Source organism: Neolamprologus multifasciatus, chromosome 23 (genome assembly GCF_963576455.1).
Source record: "Neolamprologus multifasciatus chromosome 23, fNeoMul1.2, whole genome shotgun sequence".
Classification (NCBI taxonomy): Eukaryota; Metazoa; Chordata; class Actinopteri; order Cichliformes; family Cichlidae; genus Neolamprologus; species Neolamprologus multifasciatus.
In genome coordinates, this window is record NC_140460.1 from 11,143,058 (window position 1) to 11,159,976 (window position 16,919).

Below are 16,919 nucleotides of genomic sequence, written 5' to 3' on the forward strand. Positions count from 1 at the left end.
TCCTCACGCGCCAGCAGCGGCTCTTCCACGGTCAACGAGCGGCTCCGTGCGCGCGCAGGCGGCTCCTCTTCAACCAATCGCAGCGCGCCGCTCCGCAGACGCTGCGCGCGATGACTCATAACAACGGAGGAGGCTGAAGGAGCGCGAGGACAGCAGCCTGTTGGAGCTACTGCACCATCATCCTCTTCATCCTCTTCATCCTCTTCATCACCATCGTCTTCATTCTTATCATCTTCATCACATCATCACATCATCTTCATCATCATCACATGATTTCATAATCTTCATCACATGATCATCTTCTTCATCCTCTTCATCATCATCTTCATCACATCATCATCATCTTTATCACCATCATTTTCATCATCAGTATTTTCATCATCTTCATCCCATCATCATCATCATCATCATCATCATCATCATCTTCATCATCATCACATCATCTTCATCATCATCATCACATCATTTTTATAATCTTCATTCCATCATCATCTTCATCATCAACTTCTTCATCTTCTTCATCATCATCATCTCATCATCATCCCATCATCATCCCATCATCAACTCATCTTCATCACATCATCATTTTCATAATCTTCATTCCATCATCATCTTCATCATCAACTTCTTCATCATCATCATCATTATCATTATCTTCAGCATCATCATCCTCAGCAGCAGCAGGCAGACACAAACCTTTCACTTGCAGAGTCACACTGTGAGAAACTTCAGCTGAGGGATCTGATCGGTTCATGCATGTGCAGGAACCACATGCAGATGGTGCAGTGCTGTAAGAACAGGTGGAGCAGCAGGGGGCGGGGCTGGCATTTGAAAAAGAGACACAATCTACACAATGACTGAAACTAGCTCACTGAATAAACAAGTAGAACAAGTAGAAAGATGTGCTGCCCCAACACTCACAGAGCAGAGCTGTTGCAGTCCGTCTGCAGGGCATCTGCCTTGTAGCGCAGCCTCTGCAGTCGAGACCACGCGGTTACAACAGACCTACAACAATGCAGGCATCTGCACAGAACCCCACAAAACTGACCTCGCAGAAACTATATTTTTCAGCACATTTATTTCCTTCTACACATCATTGCCTCAGTCTTTATATGAATCTGTGCGATCTTTAAATATTTACATTATGACACAAACTATAAGGATCTGCAATGATCCAACATTTGAAACAGAACAGGTGAAAATGCTTACCTGCCTGATGCCTGCAGAGAAACCACTGTAGAACCTGACAGTGTACCTGATGGAAACTTTATTTCACTCAAAAGCTTTTCCTGTGATTTCAGCCTTGCTTAGAGTGTATATCCAGTAGATGGAGCTGTGACTCAATTTATTCACTCAGTGTTTGGGAGCCGGTCTTGTGACAAAAAGTGTTGTAAATGACTTGTTGGCATATAATCTGCCAAAGCTTTGCCAAACATATCTGTGATGAAGGCTATAAAGTCACTTTGAGGCAGAAATGACATTCTTGTCCTGTCAGTTTTTGGCAAAAGTGACTTTTACCCTTTGAATTAAAAAAAAAAATCTTTTCATATAAAGGATGTAGCCAACAGAGCAGCAGAAATTGCAACAAACATAACATTGCTGTTTGATAAAGATATTTGAAGTGGCCAAATCAGTGGCCACGCAAGTGAACTGAAGTTATTGCACAGGCACAGTGAGCACAGAGCTCAATGAGCTCCTAACCTAGAAACTGCTTCTCAGTTTTTCAGTGTGTGACCAGTGTGTACGAGTCACTGTCAAGAACTCACCAAAACTCTGAAGCCAGGACTCAAACTAAAGATCCAATCCAGACACAGGAGCCTGACAGAGGCCAATCACTGCATTCCACCTGTCACTGCATCACTCTCACACACACACCCACACACACTGTTAGGAGGAGCAGCAGATATTGGCTCTTGTTGTGGTTCAGTCAATGGCAGATGTGTCAGACAGTGTCTGTCGCTATAAATGTATCCAGTTCACTTGTTTTATTGAACAGTCTGTGTTAGAGCAGCTGCAGCACAGAGAAAAAGAAACCTGTCTCAAGCTCAGCTCTTTATTTTCGACTCCAAACTTTACCTGCTTGACCCTGACCCTGAATCCTCCCTTAGTTATGCTGCAATAGATGTAGGCTGCCGGGGGATTCCCATGATGCATTGAGTTTTTCCTTTCCAGTCACCTTTCTCACTCACTATGTATTAACAGACCTCTCTGTATTGAATCGTATCTGTTATTAATCTCTGTCTCTCTTCCACAGCATGTCTTTATCCTGTCTTCCTTCTCTCACCCCAACCGGTCGCAGCAGATGGCCGCCCCTCCCTGAGCCTGGTTCTGCCGGAGGTTTCTTCCTGTTAAAAGGGAGTTTTTCCTTCCCACTGTCGCCAAAGTGCTTGCTCATAGGGGGTCATATGATTGTTGGGCTTTTCTCTGTATCTATGAAGCGCCTTGAGGCGACATTTGTTGTGATTTGGCGCTATATAAATAAAATTGAATTGAATTGAATTAATGAGCTGCATTGTTATTGATTTTTTTTTTTTTAAATCATGTACAGCTCCTCAGGCTCTCCAGCCTCTCACTGCTGACCTTACCCGACCTTTTTATTCTAACTTTCATTATTTAAAGTGCGTGCCACATACTCGACATTTGTCATGCCGATACTTCCTGTTCATATTCAGCGTGATCACCTTTTTTCCCTGACTGAAGACATTTAAACACATGTGAGAAGGAAACTCATAAAACACTAAAGCTTTCATCACAGAGAAGAATGTAAACATCAGACAGACACCGGGGAATCCTTTTCAAAGAGTTTATTAAAGCACAGAGATAACCATAAAGCTACAATATGCTATAATCAATAACCCCTCACCGATTTACAGATCAATACAATCATCTTTCATTAAAAATTATTTTTTGTAGCTCAGATGATCAGAATACGATTAGATTCTAAGCTTTACGTGATAATTCACTGCATTAAAGAAACAGCCTGATTAAAAACAAAACAATTTTCGAAAAGCAGACGAGTTTCTCTTCAGTGTTTATAGCTGCACTAATCACTCAAGCCTTTCAGCCTCTTTTAGCTCTTAGTTTCGGTTCTGCAGACATTCACTGCCCGACTTCAAATTTAAAGACCAATTTTGATGCTTTTCTTTATTAAACATGGGAGAAAATGAACATCAGACCAGACAAAAACCTTTATCCACCAATCACATCGCAGAGGCTGATAAATTCAATCCTATTCTACTTATATAGCGCCAAATCACAACAACCGTCACCTCGAGGTTAAAGCAATCATTGCAGCTTTAAACGAGAGAAACCCTGCAGGTTCTCGCGGTTACTGTCAAAGAAGGGACAACATAACATACCTATGACAACAAACCACAGAAAAAGCAAAGAGCAGATGAATTTAAAAGAGGACATCAAACGATGTTTACACCAGCTGGCCTGATTTTTACATCAATGTTTATACAATATAAGAATCTAAGTCCAGGAGCCCTGACACAGAAAACCAGACAAACTGCATGTCTGTGTGTGCAATATGAAAACCATCAGCTCATATATACATATATATTTATTATATTATAGTAATATATATGATTAAAATCTCCCAACTTCCACAGCGGAAGACCAGTCAGAGCAGCTGAAACACAGCTTGTGTCTCTGCTGCTGACTTGAAAACTTTATGTGATACTTCTATTTATTTTCAGAAGTATCTGCTTCATCGCGCTTCCTCGTTTATAAACCATGGCTCTGCATCCTACGCGGGGATATGTAACAGACTGTCGGGTTTATAACGTTTAGTAGGATTCGGCATTCGAAGCCTGTTGTTGGCTCCAGGAGCCAAAAGCCCCGATGCACCAAGCCGAGCTCTGTTCCACCTGGACGTCCAGAGGATCGGATCTTAAAGGAAACTAAAGAGTGATTTCATGAACATTGCAGAGCTCCTGCGACATTCATGTGGGATTTAAGCAGAGGCCAGATTCTCCATGAAGCTTTTTTCTCTGATGTGGGCAGCGTGGGTTTCAGGGTCGTTTGAGGTCAGCTTGGTGTGTCGGGGCACTGAATGTGGTTATGAACGTCAGGTGAATAAACACGGAGGTCCATATACCAGGATGAGTAAGACTGGACGGAAAAAACGCCGGTCGTAACACCCGCTTCTTTTTTTGAAGCTTTTTTTTTTTTTTTTTTTTAAACGTTCAGACGACATCTCCGAACTAGAAGCTTTGTGAGGAGATGTCAGTCTGGATCATCAGGTGTGAGCTGTGCCGTGAACACAATCACGGGGCACCTGCACCTGTGGTGTGCATCAGCACAATTATACTGTGAAGTTGGGATGATGGTGATGGTTTGGACACAGTGGGACTGACAGCGTGAACATCCAAGTATAAATGAATTCATCATGAGTAACATGATGCTGCACATGGTGAGTAAACGCGTCACATATGGCCCACTGGGCTACAGAGCTTACAGACACGCAGCTTTACGTTGTAACCTGAAGAGCCAGACCTGAAGCTGCTCCAGGATCTGTTTCACCAAGAAAACCATGCCTGCGCAGAACCTCAGACTGGATCTCCAGGCTCGTTTTAACACGTGAACATAAACTATCGGGACCTGAAGGTCACCTTTAACCCCAAACACCGGATAAACAAAGGAAGAGTCCACTGTCGTGTGTGTTTGGATCGGCAGTAAAACTGGTGCGGGCAGGATATACAGAAATTTTCAGTGAGAAATTAATTTCTAAACTGACGGCATTAAAATGAATTCATGGCCAGTTCTTGTAACGTTTCTATAAGAACTGCTCAAGGCGGGAACGTCTGCTGGTGCAGCAGGTGGGTGATTGAGGTGGGGGTGGGGTTTGGATGACCTGTGAGGAACTGAAGAAGCGGTTAACCCTGTAATGCCAAATGTATCACGTGAAACATGACTTTGAGGCCTCTACATTTATCAGCGTGATTTTTTTTCCTGTGTAACCGTAATAAACTGAACAATAAGTTTGTAACATTTTTGTGCAGTTGCTTATAAAGTAAAAGTCATAAACAAACTGATATTAAATACAAACAAGTCTGTCAGGTTTAATTAAAGATTAAAAAATGTGAATGTTTGGAGTAATTATTTCATGATCCAGGCTTTACAGGGTTAACAGCCTCTCTCTGATTAACACGGGGATGTCGACGCTGCGCTGATGGACAGGAAGTGAAGTTACAGCTGGCTGCTCGCTCAGATTCATCTGTGATCGTTCCCTGTTTAGAAGCTCTGTCAATCCTGAGGGTACCCTGACCTCTGGTCCGACTGAATCTACGAAATCTACGAACTTATTGCTAAAAAGCAAAAAAAGTGTCTTTTTTTTGTTAGTTTTTAAACAGCTGGATCTGTTTGGGGCTCCTGGACTAAAACAAAACGTTTATCTTTACATCTGGCTCCATCATCATTTTAAACATATATATATTTAAAGAGAATATCTAATAATACACTGTATTTAACAGTCAATTATTATTATTATTATTATTATTATTATCATCATTATTATTATTGTTGATGATGGAGCCGTGCAATAGGTTTGTTTGCAGTGTTTAAACAGTTTGAGCTGCAGTGTACTGAGCAGTTGGGGTCGTCTCAGAACTTTTTTTCTTAAAGAAGCGCCAAAGCATGACAATGATGATGATGGTGCCAGATGACAGAAGGCTAACAGCGACGGTGGGTCCGGTTGTCCACTCCGGCTTGTCTGGGTGGGTGGAGTTTGCTGAGGAGACAAAAACACGAGGGCATTCTCAGTATCATTATTATTTTCACAGCTCGAATGGAAACATCCTGCTGGATGGTGATAGTGTGGTCCAGATGTTGAGGTGCTGATCTGACTCCCTGACAGAAACAGACTTTTTTTAAAGTCTTACTTCAGTTTCTACAGAGCGCCGCAGAGTCCATAGAGGCGAAAAATATTTCAAATGAGCGTGTGCTGAAAGCAGAGCGCTCTGATGAGGCCGTAGGAAGGACAAGAAGAATTTGTTTAGTGTTTGTTAATGAGGCAAATTTAATTGAAGGTGGGCTGTCAAGAATTAGCAATTAAACAGAACGTAGAGAACAGTCTGGACCTGTTTTCATTCAGCTCTGCTGGGAGGAGCTTATATATGAAAGGACCCAGGGATGCTGAGATATAACCCTCAGCCTGCTCTGCTGTTAGCTTTTTACTAAGACTTAAACAACCTGCCCAGGAAAGATGTCCTGTATGTGGACGCTGCACGCGCCAGAGCTCCTAAACCAAAGTCATGTGGCACAGCTGAAGGTGAACGGGCGGCACAAACCTTCAGGAAAAAGTTTTTAAGATCATCGATTTAAACTGAGTGAAGAAAAGTGCATAAGTTTGATATCTGTGGCTTCTCCTGTCTGCTCTCCTCAGATATGAACAGTTTAGTCTTCGATGTTAAACTGACAGTAAACTGTTATTAATGCAAAATAACCAGTTAGATTCTACAGGGAGTACATATGTGAAGTAATCTATTACTTTAAAGAAACAGTCTCCAGGTGTTCCTCTGAGCTGAGGCGGTGTGGCGTTTACTAACACTCTGTGAGGCTGCAGTTCATGTCAGAGCAGAGTGAGGAGACTTGAACACCCCAACCTGTTCAGGAAACATGTGACTTACGGGAAGGTGAAGCAGGGTCCAGGTGAGAACTGCAGTTCACTAGAAGAGAAAAAGAAATGTTGTGAATGAAACAGCTGATGATGGAAAGCATTTCCTGTCTGCCGGAAAAACGAACAAACAAAAAACCCCAAAAAATTTTAAGCTGAGTGTGGGAACACCTCTATAAATTAATTATTAATTATTCTTTAGAGCTCTCACCTGCGCAGTCGATCTCCTGCAGCATCTGAGGGGAAAAAAAGTTGAGGTCAGAGCTAAAAATAGTTTTCTGAGAGCATACAAAGAACAGGAAACAGTCGCTCTGTCAAACTGTGGAGATGATCTGATTTTTCTGATCTGATTTCTGATCTTCTCTGACTGAGAAACTGAAGAAACAGTATGCTCACATTTGCAACCTGTTAATCAATGTGTAACCCCGCCCCATTTCCTCACGTTCTTCTGCTCCTTTTTTGCTTTTAACAGCTCCATAATCTCAAAAATAATGTTTAAATTTCCTGTCATAAGTTAAACAAACAAACAAACAAAAAATGGATCAGATACAGAGATGGACAGTTAGTGACACAGAAGTGTTCAGGGAAATCAGCTGCACGCACTGAAATATAAATCTGTGTTTTGAAATGATGAACTCCGTTTCTGTAAAGCTAAAATATCACCGTTAAACTTTGCACACTGATAGTTCAGCTCTGAGCTCAGCAGTGGAAGGTTTTTAGTCTTTTTGTAATAAAACCACAGAAAAAAAGGTCTGAATCTGAGCAAGAAGCTTGTTTTTACCCCAGAGCACTCCAGGATGTAGCGCAGGGGACGACAGTCAGCCAGGATGATGGAGTCGTCCGTCAGACTGTGGACAAAGGCTTCATAAAAGCGTGAGCCTCGTGCCATGACGGTTTTCTGCAAAAGAAACAAAATACTTGATTATTACCGTCCATCCTTCCACTGCTGCTTACGCAGGTGACGGAGGCAGCAGTCTAACAGAGACTCCCAGACCTCCCTTTCTCAGCAACCTCTGAAAACATCAACGCATTCCCACACCATCCGGCAGACATAATGACCAGCCAGGAGATGTCCTGGACACTAAACCGCCCTAGCTGGCCGACTGAAGTAACACCCATTCTTGACCTTTCCCTAACTGTCTCAGAATCGCTCTTCGTCTGGCCCCTCACCCAGGACCAATTTGCCTTGGGAGACCCTAACAGGGGCAAAATGCCCCCGACAACATAGCTCCTGGGATCACACGGGCACACAAACCTCTCCACCACGATAAGGTGGCGATTCACGGAGGGGGTTATTGTAATTCTTCAGCAGCTAATCAAGGTTGAAATGATTGATCAGCAGAACACAGAGGTAGACTCTCTCAACTTTCATCTAGCACCAGCAACAGGTCAAATTTTGTTGCTCTGGGATTTAGAAAGTGCATTTGGTTTGAACAGAGACACAGGCTGATGTTACAAACACAGTTAAAGGCAATAAGAAGATCTTCAGCTGGACTGTAAGCACTCAGTGTTAGGACCTGAATGCAGCAGATCGATAATCTGATTATTAAACATCCCAAAGCTATTAGTTCACCCCAGTATGGTCCAGTGGGTCATTCTGTGTTTTTGAGTGAAGAGTTCACAGACTAAACATTACTGACTGGAGGTGACAAATGATTCCACATCTTCCACGGCGAGGTTTACTTTTTGTTTCATTTTTCACGCTGTTGCCACTAAATGTTGTTATTGTAACTGTGTTGTTTCCATAATGGAGTTTAAAAAGTGAAAACGTTACTTAACTGCTGTGTAACATTTGCCTGAACCCTCCGAGTTTCAGGTTTCACAGAACGACGAGAAATGAAACGAAAAACAAAAGAGCAAAGACACACACACACACACACACACACACACACACGCACATGCACACAAACACACACACACACTATGCGATGCCGTCAGCCACAACTTTACAACCACACGAGCTTTCGCTGAGAGGTTAATAAAGCAAAGAATGTTAATAACTTTGTGACTGAGTTACATCAAAGCTGCAGACCAAGAAAACAAACAAATTCTTCTGCTCTGCTTCTTTCGCTTCACCTCACGGGGAAAGTCCAGTGGAAATCTGGGGAAAGTCCTCCTGCTATTGTTCCCTTTTTAAAACTCTGTTCACCGACTTTATACGTAGATTCACTGAGTCCTAGCATCCAAGGGGAAGGTCAAGAAGTTTCCAAAAAATACAGAATAGATTTATGGATGAAACACAAAATAAATGCCACAATAGAGAAAATAAGCAGTAGATGAGAAATAAAAAGAAAAAAAAATCTACAACTCTCTGTATATAAGGGCACCAAAAGCAAAGAGATTTGTGTTTGGTTGATTATTTTTGCTGTAACAATGCTTGTTGGCACCTGGCACCTCTTCCTCAGGCAGGTCAGTGGCCTGGTCACACACTGCTGTGGGATGGATTCCCACTCATCCCATTCATCAACTAGCGTTTGTCAGCCAGTGTGGTTGTGTTGGCCACTCTGGCACAAAAGGCTGATCCCACAAGCGTTCAGTGAGGTTGAATGCGCTCACACCTACAGCCAATTTATAATCAGCAGTTAAACTAACCCATTAACCCGTCTTTTGACTGAGCCGGGCGACTCCTTTTTCCCTACAGCGCATTGCGCCACAGCTTGTGAAAGTCGCTTTGATGATTTATGATGTAATACAGCAGTCAAACCTGCCTCCTGTCTGATTACCTCACCCTCAGCCTCTGTCAGAAATTCTCAAACATGCCTGATAATCTGTGTGTGTTCACAATTGGCATTCGATCAGCAATTCCCAGAGAAAGTCCCAGAGTATGACTTCAGTCCTTCTGCCTGCAGAGTATCTCTTACTTGTCTGCATTACACAAACACAGCATGAATCTGGTTTCCTGATCAGCTTCAGTCTGACTTAAATGACACAAACGTGACGGATTTACTGCCACAGATACAACCTCACAGCATAGGCTGACTCATTTAACCAGGTTCAGATCAAAGAAAACTGGTTTCAGTTTCAAAGACACCTGATTCTGTGAAAACACCACAAACCTCCACCTCAGAGCTTCCTGCTGGCTCACAGCATCACTGGCAGCAGCTACTGTTTCTCCCCTGATGTGAAGATCTGTTTCATGATCACTAAAATCAACTTTTCACTCAGCCAGCTGATTTTTGCTTTGTCTGAGAATCAAAAGAAACACTTAAGCAATTGAGGAAGGCCACGCCCAAAACATGGCAGCCGAGGCATTAGGAAGTATAACTGGAAGGACTAGATTTGATACCCATTCAGGTATTTATGTATGGCAGGATCTGACATTGCACTGGACTGTATCTCTTTGAGACTTCGTCCTGCTCAAGCCTCAGAAGCACCTCAAACTCAGTGAGCATTCTGAAAACGAGCTACAGACATAACATCGAGCCTGAATGTACCTGAAGATGTGTCCTCTAGGAGCAAACAGGCTGTTGTTCTCTTAGCCTTTATCAATTCATTTGTTTTTCACCTGTGCTATGTGAGCCCCACCCCTCACTGCTGCTAGTCACCTAGCAGCCAAGTCACCTTGAGCGCCTGTGATCACTCAGGTTTACATTCCCTGTCTGTTTATGGATTTCTCTGAGGCGCACAACCAGTCCAATGACCCGCCCAACCTTTGAAGTGTAAAAGCCAGTGACATAGTTCTGTCATAAAAGAGTGTTTATGCCTTTTCTCTGCTGACACACCAAAGGACCAGGAAAGCTCAGAGTTCTCCAAACAAGGAAGTTAAAAGAACAAAATCTATGATGTAATCGTGGTGTTGATCAATAGGAGCAGGTTGTGAAAGTGAAATGTGTAATTGCTTGTGATTTGCTGATCTAACTCTGAGAGCATGTGTGCAGCAGTAACAGCAATGGCATCATGTTGAGTGTGGTGGACTCACGTTCTGATCCTCCCAGCAGGTTCTGCAGCTGGATGAACTGGGCCTGTGTGGCAGCTGGAACAGGACCGACCCATTAGAGAGCAGTGTGGAGTTACAGGTTAGACTTGATGGAGACTCTGCTGTAGAAGGCTGAAGACCAGGCAGCAGCACGAGGGCGAAAACTGAAAGTAAACAAACGGCACGGTCACACAACTTCAAAACTCTGACACTGGACCAGTCTAACACCTAAAGATGGTCTCAGAGCTACGACGGCAGTTTGTTGCTGTATAAAGCAGCAGCAAAAGTAGAACGACCGGATCTGTTCCAGATGTTTACATCTAAAGCCAGCTGTCAAATTTATAGCAGTGCTCTGATACTATATTTTAAACTGTAGGGGCACACTAATAGAGCCCTGTGGGACTCCATACTGTGTTTAAGGTCTTCGATTTGATTACCAGAACATTTCTAAAAGCTGAGCTTCAATTAAATTTTAGTTCTATAGCACCAAATCACAACCTCAGTCGCCTCAAAGTGTTTAATATAGGTAAAGACCCTACAATAACACAGAGAAACACCCCCTATGAGCAAACACTCAGTAACAGTGGGAAGGAAAAACTCCCTACATTTGCTCTGTAAGTTATACAGATCATAAAGGTTCTAAAAGGTCTGATAGCTGAGGCCCAAAGAAAAAATGCTGTTTATGATGCATTACTTCAGAGGGGTGGTTTACAGAGGTTTAACCTCATGTGAGGTTTCTTGACATTGCAGCTGTATTTGAGAGTTAGGAATATTTATCTGAGCGTGATGAAACAGAAGACCTAAAAACTGAAGAGAAGTGCTGCCGCTTAGCTGTTACAGGCAGGGTACACCTGGACAGGTTGGTATTCAATCGCAAGGCTAAAGGCAACCATTCACGCCTGCAGCCAATTTAAAAATCACCAATTACCTTATTAACCCTTCTTTGGCCCGAGTTGGAGAGAATCCACAGACACGGGGAGAACACGTAAATGCTGCACAGCTGTGAGGCGACAGTGCTAAACACTGTGACACCTGTATTTGTCTTTTTTACTTTACCGATTCAGTGCTTTGTCTCGGCTACGTTTCAACTCAGTAAGTAACCGACTGCTAGCTGTCTGCTAGCTTCACCTGAACTGGACCTCCCGACCATGTTTGTGCTGTTGGAGCATTTTAATGACATTATCTGTCCATTAATATGTCTGGAGTGAGGTTACTGTATTAACACACTGAGAAGTCTGAGTTCCAGTTTTGCTGAGTGAAATTCTGGGATTTATCCTGGATGTGACTGAACTCTAATCAGCAGGTATCTGTGTTTGTGTGATGCTCCCATAACGTCTGTCAGTGCAGACTGATAACCAGCCTAGGTAGTATTAAAAGAAGGCGAATGCCTTTGGAAGAGTTCCTCCTCCTCTTCCTGACGTGTTCGTGTGTTGCTATGAAACACACTCCAGCACGCTGCCTCACGTTAAAACTGTGTCAGAGTTTAAAGTGTGCCAGCCTCGGCGAGCCTTCTGCTTTTTATCACAGCATGTCCTGACAGAAGGAAACGTACAGAGTGAAAATCCCCAAACAACAGCTCACAACAAACACGTTTCCATGGAAACATTGGATGTTTGCATGGACTGTTCAGCTGACTGAACAGTCTGTGGTTCAAAGTTTTTCAGGCTGTGAAAGTCACTCTCATGTTTTATGACGCAATACAACCATCAAACTTTCTTCCTTCGTCAGTGAAACCTCAGAATTCAGCCTGTTAGTCAGTCCTCATCCTGAAAACATTCCCGATGACTTGTTTGTGTGTTTCACAGGAATCTCAAACCACTGCAGGATCTCACTTCACTTACATCTGTTAAAAAACAGATTCCTGTTGCTGGTTCCTCTCAGCAATGGGAAACAAGTCCAAGAGACTCTTATCTGAATCTGATGTTTCCTGACCAGCTCCAGTCTGACAGTCTGACGTAACGACACAAACACAATGGATTTACTGACACAGATACAACCTCAGAGCCAGGATGGGACTAACAAACTCAAACGAGGTTCAGTTAAAGGGAAACTCGTCTGCTTTCAGCTTCAGAGACTCAGCTGATCCTGTGAATACACCACAAACCTCCACCTGTTATCCTCTTTACCAACAGAAACACTCAGGAAAGCAAACAGGTGAATCTGAAGCAGCTAAACTCACCAATGACACACTAATACATCACAGTTCAGGTGACCTTGTGTTTCACTCTATTTGGGATTCCCAAAAGGTTGATTGCTTTCATCTGGACGTGATGTTTTCAGTGAGAGAAACATTTCATCACTCATCCAGGTGACTTCTTCAGTCTCAGCTGAATGAAACGTTTCTTCAGATGTAATTTACAAAGGTCAACGTGTGAATCTCGCAGGTCACGCAGTTAGAAAGAGAACATCCGATGAGCTCATCCAGCATGAAGCAGTGGAAAGAGGAAGTTTCAAAACACACTTAAGACTCAACCATCATGATGCGTACAAACTACCCTTAAACATGAAGAAAAAACAACAAAGATGAGACCATTTCTCATCTAAATGTTTAGGCTACGTTCTGATTGGCTGTAATTTGCAAAGGTCAACGTGTGACAGGAAACAAGGCTCACAAATGGCTTGTAACAAACTTTAGCTTCCATTCATGATCAGATTCACGCGATCAGTCCCAAATGAAACCACATCAAACATCAGAGACTATCAGCAACCTCCAACCATCAACACACAAAACAGGGTATAAAGAGACCTAAAGGAGAACTGTACTGAACCATGAAACCTTTGAGAGTAACAAAGGCAGATGAATCATCCTCACTTCCTCCCAGTGCTATACACAGAGAGGGCCTCGTTATCAGCAGCCTGATAACAATCTGAAAGAATGAGCGAAGCAGAATCTTGTGTGACCTTTCAGAACTCTTACTGATAGGAAGCTGTAACCACCTGATTAAAAAGTGGCTTTGCAAAAAATAGAAATCTTATTTTATTAAGGGTCAGTTAACCCAGATCACAAACAGACACACAACAACACCCCAGCGTGTTTGGATCTGCTCTCTCTGACACTCGTCCCCTGGGCTCGGAGTGACGTCAGCTGCACTGATGGCTGTTTGTTTGTCTTTTTTTCTCCTTTCGTTTGAGCTGAGCTAGTTTCATTACTGCAGCACGGATTTGAAACTCCACCCAACAAAAAGTCCCCCAACAGCCCAGCCGGATCTCTGACTTTCCCCTCACGTTCACTGTTTTTGTGCAGACCGATGATCTGTAGGTCAAAGGGCAGGCTGCTGTTTCCACGCTCCACCTGTTCTTACTTGCAGGTGAGACTCCATGAAAGGGAAATCAGCACCGCAGAGTTCTTTAGATATGTCAATGTCACAGATTTAAAGAAAGTTGTCACAGGTTCTTCTTGGTCATCTGCCTGTTTCAATCACATTCACCCTTCAGGCAAACAGACACAGGGCTCAGGAATATAAAACGGTAACCAAAGGAATGTGCTGTTCATAATAATTTAGCGGGTTAAGATAACAGGACTGGTCATCAGTGTCAAATTGTCCCATTATTCAGGCTGATTGATCAGTTTGCATATTTATTTGAAGGATGGAGACCGTCTGCCTCCCCTCACAGGAAGCCAACATGAAACACATCTGAGGGTCAAAGCAGGAGCAAGAAACACCTCCTCTGAGCGCCAGGAAATCACTTCACATCAAATAAATCACAGCTGCGTGTGCAGAAGGACTGAAAACACTGAAGCCATCATTAAAAATATGATGTCTGTTACTCTGTTTTTATTTACTGAGCGCAGCTGGCACTGTAATATGCTGTAACTACAAGAGTGTCGTATTTATTACTCGTGATCTTTTTGGCACATTATAAAACGACAAGTTATTTATGATGAATTCAATTCCAGCAGTCATTTTTTGGTAAATACCGGAAATCCCTTTTTGACTTTTTGGCACAGCACCGGCTATCGGAGTGCGTCAAAGTGTGTCTGTGTTCACCTGCTGCAGGTGAGACAAACCCTGACTGTGGCCCGCGGATAGTTCACAGAAGAAAGAAAGCGAAGGAGAAATATTTGAAACAAAGATCACACACAGACACCGTCAGAAGGACAGACAACTCACCGTACACGGAGACAATCATGATGTTTATGCTGGGAGAAATCGTCTTGTTGGCAGCTTCTTAGCGGGTAAAAGCACCGTGCACTGAGCCACGGGGCGTGTCTGTTTGCTTTTACGTCGGAAGCCCCGCCCTTATTGCTTCTCCCCACCCTCCCTTTTTGACGCTATCTGTCGGTGGTCGCTATCATTACACTACTTTAACGTCTCACAAACTTAATAATAATAATAACAACAACAACAACAACAATAATAATTATAACAACAACAACAACAACAACAACAACAATAATAATAATAATAATAATAATAATAATAATAATAATAATAATAATAAGTTTAGACCTTTTCTGGGGGTCCTCTAAATTCCATCATAGCATTCTTTAAATATCTCCAGTAATCCTAATAATAATAATACTATCCTAATGTCAAATTTAGCCAACTTGTCTTTTGGAGATGGTAAATGAATGAAAACAGGCTTAAACACGCAGAGTTCTTCATGTCAGAATGTCACAGTGCACTCGTTAATATAGACTAGAGCAAATTCTCATGCTGGAATATCACGAGTTATCAGCCCAGGAGCTGATGAGCATTAGTGACAGAACCAGGGTTTTCTTTCTACATGAATTTAAAACCGTTACCTATCAGCAGAAGCTCCCAGTCAATTACAATGTTGTAATAATTTCTGCTACACTATTACATTTACCATTTGTATGACAGCACAGAGCTTGAGAGGTAAGAGTGGACATGTAGTCAGAAGCACAGTTATAATGCCAAGGTACCTTGTGCTTTGCCCACATTCACCGATGGTGATCATTTCACATAACAAAGCAGCGATTTGCACCGTTATCAAATGTGGATCTCCAACCTGCTCTAATAATAACTCAGATTATTTTTGTTATTATCATTTTTGTGTGATTGTTAGAGCAAAGAATGAGTGAGGAGGATGCAGAGATCATACAAAAGTGGGAAGACCAAGTGAGCAAATTTGCAGGTAGGAAAGAAAAACCATAACTGTCTGGGTAATTTAAAAAAATTTGATTAACACCCATTTCACGGATGCTTTGTGTATTTTCCAAAACTTAAATTTATAGTGGACATTCTAAATAGTATTGATATGAACTGATATGCATTTAACAGAACTGACAGGACTATAAACATGCATGAACAGGAAGGATCCTTCTGATCTTTGCTGTGTGCACGCCCACGTTACCTGGTAATGGTCATCGTTTAAAAGGTGCTGCTCAGTAACCAAACATCGTTGTGTTATTTTGTCCAAAATATGCAAACCTGTCTCATCTTTGATCAGCTCAGAAAGCTTGACTGCTGGATGCTCGTGTTTACCCTCAGAGTGACTTATATGACCAAAAATTAATAAACAGAATTTAAGAGGAGGGAGTGGAGGACACGATAGAAACAGACCTATTAGTGAACCAGGCTGGAATAAGCTGAGTGTTGCTCCTGTTTCTTTCAATCTGAAACACATGTGTTTAGTTTAATGCAAGTGTCTTTAAACTGAGCTGCAGATGAGACAAACAACATTACAAAACAATGTTGTGATCAAAAATAAATAAATTTAATGAAACTCACTGATTATATTGGTCATTGTTGGACTCTAAAGTTATCAACATATATATCAATGATGTGTATTGTGCCCAAAGTAGTAACAAATTATACTTTTTCCATTATACTAATATTTTTTGTTCCCAAATTTATTGGATGAGATGAATACTAAACTGAATAACTGTCATAACTGTGGAGCGGTGAGGAGTGTGGACCTAAACGCAGGCACTAATGATTAACTGTGAGTGAGTTTTATTTTTACTGGAAAGAGAAATGCAAACAAAAGCAGAGCATGGAAGTGACTTAAACTAACAAAACCTAAACTGGGAGGAGCTACAAAAGAATAATACAAAGGAACAAAAAGCCTGTGACTAGAAACCTGAGACAGTGAGGATTAACATGGAACCTGGAACGTGGAGAAATACAACAGGAGACATGCAGTAGAAATGCATGCACAGACATTGACAGAGTGACACAGAACTAAGACTAAAAATACAACATACGGAGACAAATCAGGAGAATGGAACTAAACCTTCACTAGAGCCATGACACCAGGAACACAGGGGAGGCACAGAAACAGAACAGAAACCTCAACCAGGAACTATAAATATAATACAGAAAACAATAATTCAAAGAGTATAACTTAAACCAAAAAACACTGGCTCACAGACCCAGTACCACGACAATAACATGACGCTTTAGTTTGATTGATGAG

General features: G+C 42.2%; 1 protein-coding gene across 2 annotated transcripts; it reads right to left on the minus strand.

The window, feature by feature from the left end:
• Positions 1-28: 28 nt before the first annotated feature.
• On the minus strand, positions 29-14,800 carry LOC146491093 (uncharacterized). Of its 2 annotated transcripts, XR_014872343.1 has the most exons (7): positions 14,648-14,800; positions 10,539-10,699; positions 7,401-7,517; positions 6,831-6,855; positions 6,633-6,671; positions 4,197-5,734; positions 29-4,163 (listed from the first exon to the last, which is right to left on the minus strand). XR_014872343.1 is itself a non-coding variant. In XM_085151124.1 (6 exons), exons 1-6 carry the CDS (start codon positions 14,664-14,666, stop codon positions 5,565-5,567), a joined length of 531 nt encoding a protein of 176 aa, XP_085007250.1. In that variant the 5' UTR covers positions 14,667-14,800; the 3' UTR covers positions 29-5,564. The 2 variants fall into 2 exon arrangements, 1 of the variants encoding a protein (XP_085007250.1); XM_085151124.1 differs by having other exon boundaries at positions 29-5,734.
• Positions 14,801-16,919: the final 2,119 nt, after the last annotated feature.

Coding starts and splice junctions, on each gene's coding strand:
- LOC146491093 (XM_085151124.1), bottom strand. Junction 6,856..7,400: donor ACATCCTGGAGTGCTCTGGG/GTAAAAACAAGC, acceptor TTTTCCCCTCAG/ATGCTGCAGGAGATCGACTG. Junction 6,672..6,830: donor GCAGGAGATCGACTGCGCAG/GTGAGAGCTCTA, acceptor TTTCTCTTCTAG/TGAACTGCAGTTCTCACCTG.